General features: G+C 39.9%; 1 protein-coding gene across 4 annotated transcripts in view; it reads right to left on the bottom strand.

Moving 5' to 3' along the window:
* The window catches only part of Lin52 (lin-52 DREAM MuvB core complex component), a 95,614-nt gene extending 86,447 nt beyond the window's left edge, over positions 1-9,167 (bottom strand). The window contains exons 1-3 of one of the 4 annotated variants that reach the window (XR_012446101.1): positions 9,048-9,161; positions 3,500-3,574; positions 1,867-1,904 (exon numbers count right to left, since the gene is read on the bottom strand). Coding sequence is in view for 3 of the 4 variants with exons in the window: in XM_074067560.1 (XP_073923661.1) it covers positions 1,867-1,904; positions 3,500-3,574; positions 9,048-9,078 (144 nt within the window). In the remaining variant the exon portion in view is untranslated. Of the gene's footprint in view, positions 1-1,866; positions 1,905-3,499; positions 3,575-9,047 lie in introns of all 4 variants that reach the window. The other 3 variants (XM_074067560.1, XM_074067559.1, XM_020166721.2) reach the window with 3 other exon arrangements.
* Between the last annotated feature and the right edge of the window lie 378 nt (positions 9,168-9,545).

Genomic DNA, 9,545 nt, shown 5'->3' on the forward strand with positions numbered 1-9,545 from the left:
GGCAGGGAGTCCATAAATGTTTTTCAAAAGCTCCACAGCTACATACTGGTAGCTGTATCATGCAAATAGGGTGTGGGGTTATGAAACATTACTTCAGCTTTTAATCCTCCTTTTTTAAAACTTAAAATTAATTAGTACTAGTTATATAATAAGCAAAACACATTACATCATGTCATTTACTCCCAAAATGATGCTATGAAGTACGTATTATGATTTCCATTTTACAAATTAAAAACAAACAGGGATTATGAATCACTTAACTTAGGCTACACAGCTCAGAAGTCAGGATTTAAAACTGAGGTAATCTGAGTCCGGAAACCATTATGAGGCCTCTATGCTGCTTTCCCTAAAAGGCTCTAAGTCAAACTCACCATTTTTAGCTCTAGTACCCAATAAATATTCTACCAGGGGATGTTAACCTGGAGTCCTGGAATGATGTCCCTGAGCCCCTAAAAAAAAAAAAAAACTCAAAATATATATGCATATGCTGAAGGTGTGGCTCAAGTGGTAAAGCACCTGCCTAGCAAGCATAAGGACTTGAGTTCAACCCCTGGTACCACCAAAAAAAAAAAAAAAAAAAGATACCTGTCTTGAAAAGTACATCTGATAAAACCCATTCTTTGTTAGGATTTTCTGTGCCCAACTGATAATGTCAAAACAATGTACCAGGAGTCCAGAACAGAAAGAAGCACTTATCCTAAGGCGGGCTTAAACCAAACCCCCCAAACCACCTTTTCGCAATAAATACACTTGGTATGCCTCTTCTCATGCACCTATACCATGAATGGGTATGTACTATAGGTCCTTTGCTTTATTAATAAATTCTGTTGGCTCCTTACTTTATTTTGTGTCTTGGTCTGAAATTTTTATTCTGCAATCAAAGATAAGGACCTGCCCAGTTGAGGCCTCCACTCTCATGGGGACCTCCCCAAACTCCTAAAAACATACAGTGACATTAGGACTTAGGCAAGTAACTTAGTTTTTCAAGTTTCACTGCCACTTAGTACTTCTAACATTGGGCTTAAATCCTGTTAAGTATGGTTAAGATGCAGGGGGTTGGAGGTGTAGCTCAAGTATTAGAGAGTCTGCTTTCCAAGCTTGAAACCCTGAGTTCAAACACCAGTACCGCCAAAAAAAAAAAAAAAAAAGAGCATAGAGGCTAACTGTTAGATTACTGGGTTCAAAGCCTGATTCTGCCACTTATAAGTCTATAAGTAGCCTACTTAATATAACCAGGTCTGCCTATTTCCTTGTCTGGGGATGATAAATATAGTAGCTATATACCATTTGGTTTTGTGAAGATTAAATAACATATGTGAAGTTCTTAGAAGAGTGCCTGGCACATGATGAGCACTACGTAAATGTTAGCTAACATTAGTATCATATTTTCTTGGTTGTGGGACTATATAAGAGAACACATTTAGAGTTTCAAGCACAATGCCTACTTCCCTAGAAGGAGAAAAGTCTGGCTCTTATGGATATCATTCTTTAGGTTTCTGATCCAAAATCCTTTAAGGAGGTATAAGTTAAGGCCATAATGCATCACATAAACAAGAGAAAAGCTTCAAAAATATAGTTTGGGCAAAAAGAATACTAATGTTACATTAAATACATCAAATGCCTTACCTTGAAAGCTTTCAAGCTGAGAAAAAAGGTCAATAGACAAGGTCAGAATGTCAAAATAAAACATTTGAACAGAGGAAGGCATTATCTACAATTAACATGCTGATAATATAAACAGATTTAGGATTGTAGTTAAAAAATCTTTAGAAGACTGTAGCATTAGTCATGAAAATAAAGATTTGAGCTTTTACTCAAGAGCAAAACTTTGGATAAACTGCATTAGGTAAGTGAGATAGTACTTACACTTTTGAAGGAAGCTGCAAATTCAGCAACACCTGGTACTAAAACAAGGGGGGAAAAAGCTATTATTCATTCAAGAAACATTTGTGTGCTCAGGCACAGAGGATTAAAATAATAAGAAAACAGCCTTGCCTTCTGCAGTCTGGAAGAGGTCAAAGAGTAAATCAGTAACTCTAATATTGTTTAAGCACTCTTAGAAAGATGTCAGGGACCAGGCGCCAGTCGCTCACGCCTGTAATCCTGAGAATTACTCGAGAAACAGAGGTCAGAGGATCACAGTATGAAGCCAGCCCAGGCAAATAGTTCGCAAGACCCTATCTGGAAAATACCCAACACAAAAACAGGACTGGAGGAGTGGCTCAAGTGGTAGAATGACTGTCTAGGTCTAGTTCAAACCCCAGTACTGCCAGAAAATACAAAAAAAAAAGAAAGAAAGAAATATGTCAGTGCTATGGGAGAACAGAAAAAAATTGGAAATCTAAATCAGACTGAGGGGGAAAGAAAGCTTCTCTGAGAAAATAGGGACTCAACTAAGCTTTTGTGGTGAGATACAATATCTTTTGTTTTGTTTAGCAGTACAGAGAACTGAACCCAGGATCTTACACATGCTAGGCAAGAGGTCTACAGAGTGATTGATCCATGCCCCAAGCCTGAGATACAGTATCTCTTATCAAAAATCTTAAACCAGTGGTACAGTGGTACAGTGCCTGCCTAGCCATGTGCAAGGTGTTGGGTGCAATCCCAAGCACAGAAGAAAATGAAACCTCAGTACTGCCAAAAATAAATATTTATATCTATAGATAAACATATAGATATATATGTGCAAAGATATTCATTGATAAACTAGAAAATAAAAAATTAGATATAACTTAGGTTTCCAAATATGGTATGAATATACAAACTATAATGATGTATCTATTCATTGAAATATGTTTAAAATGGAATAAACCTACACATACCAACATGGAAAGAGCCACTAAAATTATTAGGTTTAATAAGTAAAGTTGAAGACCACATACATATGATTCCATCATTATAAAAAACCTTCTATGTACTTAAAAAAGATATCTGCTTATTTGTACAAGCATAAAAAAAGTTCAAGGCAAGCCAGACACTGGTGGTTCACGCCTGTAATCCTAGCTACTCAGGAAGCAGAGATCAGGAGGATTGCGGTTCAAAGGCAGCCCAGGCAAATAGTTCTGTGAGACCCAATCTCAAAAAAAACCCTTCACAAAAAAAGGCTGGTAGAGTGGCTCAAGATGTAGGCCTTGAGTTCAAACCCCAATGCCACCAAAAAAAAAAGTTCAAGCCAATTTGTATAAAATTATTAACAATAGTTAATAAGAGTAATTAAAGGGGGTGAGGAAATGCTTTATGCATCTCAATATCATCTGAATTTATAAAGAACGTAATTTTTTTTAATAATTATTATTTAAGGTCTCTTTATCATTTCCTGGAAAATACCCCAAAAATTAAAACTACTAAACAACTATTCTTAACATTGGGCATCAATCTCTTATGTCTGAATTACAATAAAAACCTGAATCATCACAATTACATGACGACTCTTCAAAAGTCACCCAGGAGAGCACCGGCTCTCCTGCATCAATTCTAATATCAAAAAGCAAAAACTTACATTGTTCTGGCCAAAGATCTGGTGAGGCACGGTCAAGTTTTTCAAAACTTAGCAAAGATGCTTCCAAATCTGTCCCTAGAAACACCAAGGTAAGACAAGAAGATATAAAACACAATTTATATTTTGCTATATTTCTTTTTTTTTTTTTTTGGTATTTGAAAATGAACTTTTATTTTTTTTTAATTAGGATATATTTATTATATGGGGGGATGCATAGTGACAATTTCGATTAGACTTACATTGTACATTACTTAATTGTCCCCATCGTCTCTCCCCCTCAACCCCTCCCCACCCCACTTAAAGCAACTGTAAGAGGTTTCTTAGTTCTGTTTCATATAGATATATAAAGTCTATCTACCATATGCTGTCACCTTAATCTTAAAGAACATAAATGAGCCAGGTGCTGGTGGCTCACACTTGTAATCCTAGCTACTCAGAAATCAGGAGGAACGAGGTTCAAAATCAGCCCAGGCAAATAATTCCTGAGACTCTATCTTGAAAATACTCAACACACTCATGCTCCAGTAGCTCATGACTGTAATCCTAGCTACTCAGGAGGCAGAGATCAGGAGGATTATGGTTCAAAGCCAGCCTGGGCAAATAGTTAACGAGACTTATCTTGAAAAAAACCCTTCACAAAAAAGGACTGGAGCAGTGACTCAAGATGTAGGCCAAGTTTAAACCCCAATATTGCAAAAAAAGAAAAAAAAAAACTTAACACAAAAAAGGGCTGGTGGGCAGAGTGGCTGAAGTGGTAGAGCACCTGACTAGCAAGCAGGAGATCCTCAGCTCAAACCCCCAGAACCACAGAAAACAAAAAAAAACATAAACCGAAACATTCAGCTGGAAGTCCAGTGTTTTGGTTCTATACCTACTAATGCTACATGATGTAATACAAACAAACCATTTTACCTCACCAAATTTCACTCTTTCAATCTATAAAACAAAAGTAACATTTTAGAGGAGTGTTGAGAAAAATGAGTACCAGCCTGGCATGACTGCACACACCTGTAATTCTGGCACTGGAGATGGTGGGTGGGAAGGCCTAAGGTAGAGGAATCAAGACTTCCAGGCCAGACTGGGATACATAGCAAGACCTTGCCTCAAAACCAAAACAAAACAAGCCAGGTGCCAGTAGCTAACACCTGTAATACTAGCTACTCAGGAGTCAGAATCAGGAGAATCGTGGTTAGAAGCCAGCCTCAGGGAAATAGTTGGTGAGACCCTACCTTGAAAAAACCCATCACAAAAAAAAGGGTTGGTGGAGTAGCTCAAATGGTAAGAGCACCTGCCTAGCAAGCATGAGGCCTTGAGTTCAACCCCAGTGCTGCCAAAGAAAAACAAAATAAAAAAGAAAGGAAGGAATGAACAAAAAGAGAAGAGAAAAGAAAAGAAAAAAGAAAAATGAGTATCAACACCCACCCCCTTCATGCATATTCTGGAATTACAATCATACCCTCCAGTTACAATCAGTTGAGAGTCCCTGCTCTTAGGAAAAATAAACTCCTCTGCTAAGACTCAGAATGTCATCTTCTCTTGCTTTGTCCAGGGCATCACCATGAATAATCTTGCACCATCAGTTTCTTACTTGCTCTAGGCTCATACTCAACAATAAGTAAGACTGCTCTAGAAAAACCACCACCAATAAAACTCTCCCTTGACTCCTTGATGTCCTTCACACCCTTCATTGCAAAAGTTCTTGAGTTGTCTATCCTGTTGTCCTCACTTCCTCACCTCAACTCTTCCTGGTCTGTCCCTACTTACGTGGAAACTGCTGTTGTCAAAGTCACCTATGGCCTGTGTCACTAAATCCAGGGTCATTTATTTTTTCTGCCTTTTGTGACCTCTGAAGCATCCACACACTGCTTTGTTTCTCTGCTTCTATAAAACCTCCATGCTCTTCCCCTAGTCAATGCCTCCTCCTTCTTCAGTCTCCTCCTCCACTCAGGCCACATTCTAGGCTGGCTCCACTCTTTATCACAACCTTCACCATAACCTGTATACTGATGAAACCATATTTATATTTCCAGTCCCACCCTTTCTCTTAAACTTCAGAATGTTAAGTCCATGTGGCAACTTGACATCTCTCTCCACTTACACGTGTGAAAAACTCCTTAAATCTAACAAAACTGTACTTTCCCAATCCTCTCCAACTCAAGAAACTGGAATACTATGAACCCTAATTCTCACACCAAAAACCCCAAAGTCATCCTTCTTTCCTCCTTTTCCTGCACCCTTCTACAACCAACCCATTAGTAAATCTAGTAGTTACTATTGTCAAATACACCATCAAATCAAATTAATCCAAGAAACCATCACTTCATTCCTGGCCTACTTCAAAAGCCTCTTACTAGACTTTCCTGCTCATGTTCTTATCCCCCTTCCTCCCCATCTCCCAAATCCATTCTCCACAAAGTGGTGAGAAACATTTTTAAAATAGCAATCCAGAGCTAGTATGTAGACAGGTGCTGTGACTCTCACTCTTAACCCTACCTGTTTGGGAGGCTGAGATGGGAAGGATTGAGGTTTAAGGCCAGCTTGGGCAAAAGTGGTAGAAGGCCTGCTTTGCAAGCATGAAGGCCTAAGTTCAAACCCCAACCCACTAAGAAAAAAAAAAAAAAAAGAGTCTGTATGTTGTTCAAGTGGTGGAGCACTTGCTTAGCAAGCACTAGGCCCTGAGTTCAAACCCCAGAACTGCCAAAAATAAATTTAAAAAGTTAATTAATTCATGCCATTCTCCAGCTTAAGAACATCTTCCCACTTAAACCTGAATGTTCATCTACCATGTTCTATGAGTTACATGTTCTAGCCCAATTCTTTGACATCACTTACCCTCTACTCTTCCCCTGGCACACAGAAGATACTCAGTATTAACAATTGTTGCATATTTTCTGTGTGTTTAGCATGCTAACTAGTTGCATAACTTATTTCATTTAATGCTATAAACAGTGGCTCTTTACATTTTCTGGGTAAGCAATATCTTTAGAAATCTGAAAAAAAGATATGTACTCACTCCTCAAAAGTGTATTATATGTATAAAATTTTTCAACATGTGCTTTTCTCTAAATTTTGGTTCACAAAATTTCCAAGGGAATTTCGAATGGTTTTGTAAATGGCAAAAATCTCAAGTCTAATACATTGGCTTAACTAACAAATCCAAACTTAGTCACAAGTAAAAGCTATTTATAGCCCATTGTGGTGGCACATGCCTGTAATTCCAGCTACTTAGGAGGTAAAGATTGGGACGATTAAGGTTCAGGCCAGGCCTCCAGCAAAATTGTGAAACCCTATAGAAAAATAGACATTTCTCAAGTGGTAAATCACTTGCCTAGCTAGCATGAGGCCTTGAGTTCAAAACCTGGTATGAAAAAAAAAAAAAAACCTACGTGCTACACAAAATGTCAATTTTCAAATTCCCAAGGAATATTACGATGAGAATCTCAACCATAACAATAATAAATTTGCTGAGGGGTAGAATCCAATTAGCCACATGGGCAATCTTGTACTATATCTGGGACATAACTAAGATTTTGCTGTTATTCTTACTCTCATAAATGAAGTTGGCTTTATTTGCATTTTAATTTTTTTCTTTTCCAAAAACGTTCCAGTAACTTTAACATAAAAAAGATAAAAGAGTAAATGACCTAAACTTACTTGAAAATCAACATCATTTAAATTTGAAAGACAGAAGCAGGTGGAACACTGAAAATAGCAGTGAGAGAGTCAGGCAGTAGGATACTTCAAAATTTTTGAGACAGTGTCTCACTATGTACCTCAGGCTGGCCTCAAACTCACAATCCTCCGGCCACAGTCTCCCCAGTGTTAGGATTATAGGAGTGTACCACCATACCTGAATTTAAGTTCAGAGTGCTCAACTTGATGTTTTCAGATTTAAAAAAGAAAAAATTGGATGTGAAAGAGTGAACTCTGTAATTGAGAAAAATGAAAACTTTAAAAACCAAGACTACAAGCAAAGTGACTATGGAGATGCCTACATGACCAAAGGGGGGAAAACCGGAAAAGAAATTGAGAGAAGACAAGGAAAAGTCAAACAAAAGGAACACAGCTCCCAAACCTGCAAAACTTACAAATATAACAACTAAATAAACTAAAAAGTTCACCAACAATTACTTTTACATCTATCACCTGGCTGACATTTTTCTCCTGGCAAGAAAAGAACACTTTAGCCAGAGAGTATCCAGCAAAGTGTCTCTTTTGACTTGTGCATTTGTAATTTCTTATACAATATGTACCTGTACTCAAAAATGTAAGACTCAGTTGAACCTAAAACTTAAAATCAAGTAACAGGCCAGGTATAGTGGTGCACTGCTATAATACCAACACTAGGGAGCACAGGAAGGGTGAGATCAAGGCCGGCCTGAGCTACATAGAGGCCGAGTCTAAAAAAATCAAATCAAATCAAATATTTCTGTAAATAACCTAATAATTCTTTTAATAAATATTAATTAAAAGCAAACTGCTTGCCAGACACGATGCTAAACCCTGGTAATCCAACTATGAACGAGACAAACTCGGAATTTATAACTGGATGTGACAGGAGCAAAGTTAACAGAGTAACTAAGCTGATGATGAAGACACTGAGATACTGAATAATGGTGGAGAGGTCAACTCCAAATGCTGTTTTCTGGGAGGCGACATCTGAAATAGGACCTTAAACCGAAAAAGCATTTTACATGTTTGAGCTACCCTCATCTCCAAAGCACGCACACAGCATTAGCTTTTCTTATACAGGAACCCAAAACAGCTTTCCTTGGCTTCAGTTTCCTCAATACACAAAATGAGGACACAAAGAAGGGAAAACTACCTATCAATGAAATAGGCGTCGGATAGGAGCGGTAGAATCAAACGCTAAATGACCGCAAGACTCACTAAAGCATGTGGGTAACCCAAGTCACTTAATTGCCACCTGAGATGACTTGCATCTTAGGTAACATCTAAGCAGAAATGGATCGTTCACTCAGCCTAGGGAACCACCACACAAAGCAGACGCGAGACAGGTGGAGTCCTGTGCAAGGCTACACTAAAAAGCTCCACTCTCATCTCCCTCGGACTCTTATTGCTAGGGAAACGGTCCCAAACTAAGAGACAAGAGAGAAGCACGGTTCTCCTGAGGGCAGCCACCAACCCCAGGTAGGGCTTGCGAGAATCCTTCCAGTCCTGCCCATGAGAACAGAGCCGACACCTCCATGAGCCACCAGTGGAAAGCTGCAGTAACGCACCTCCTTTGCCCTAGCAGCATCCCCTCCCTATCCAACCCTCACCTGCACCCAAATGGGGCAAGGGCGAACTCCGTCCTTTTGCCTCAATGGGTCCCTTGCCGGTACCTTCCGCCACCCGCCGGATAACACAGTGAATGCTGTGAAGAACTGTGAGCTGAAGATGGAGGCACATCCCAAGGAGAAGAGGTGGAAGGGAAAGGAGAGAAGCCCGAGAAAGAAGTATAAGTGCAAGAGGCAGATGGAGAGTGCAAGTCCGTAGAGAAGCAACGAAGGAGATTGCAGGAATGATCTCTAAAGCCGGCTCTTACCGTCTGTGGGAGACGCCATCTTCCAACCCATGTCACGTGACGTGGCCAACCGTCGGCGGGAAAGTGAGGCTCCATAAGCCACGCCCCCAAAGAGGCATCCTATCCCCAACTCGCAGCTGAGTCTCGTTCCTCCTCCCCATAGGGAAATATTTGCATAGCCCCGCCCCCAACGCCAGTCACGCTTGTCGCGCAGTTGTTAGGAGGTGTGACTACAAAAATTCCGGGAGGGTCTTATTTACGTTCTTCGAAGAGGGGGTGGGGCCTCGGTCGTTCCTGTAGCCAATCAGGGTTCCCGGTTAGGGGGCGTCTTCCCTGTGTTTTCAACATACAGTACCCAAGTCAGAGGCGTCTACTTATCTCCTCCAACAAAATTGGCTGAGGTGGGAGAGGGCGAGAACACTTTTGCTTCCGACCAATCAGGTATCTAATCAGTGCTGGTACTGAGGGGGTGGAGTCAGGCGTTCGGGCGAGTGATTGGCTACAGGAAATGGTCGTTCC

This window comes from Castor canadensis, chromosome 3 (genome assembly GCF_047511655.1).
Source record: "Castor canadensis chromosome 3, mCasCan1.hap1v2, whole genome shotgun sequence".
NCBI classification, from domain to species: Eukaryota; Metazoa; Chordata; class Mammalia; order Rodentia; family Castoridae; genus Castor; species Castor canadensis.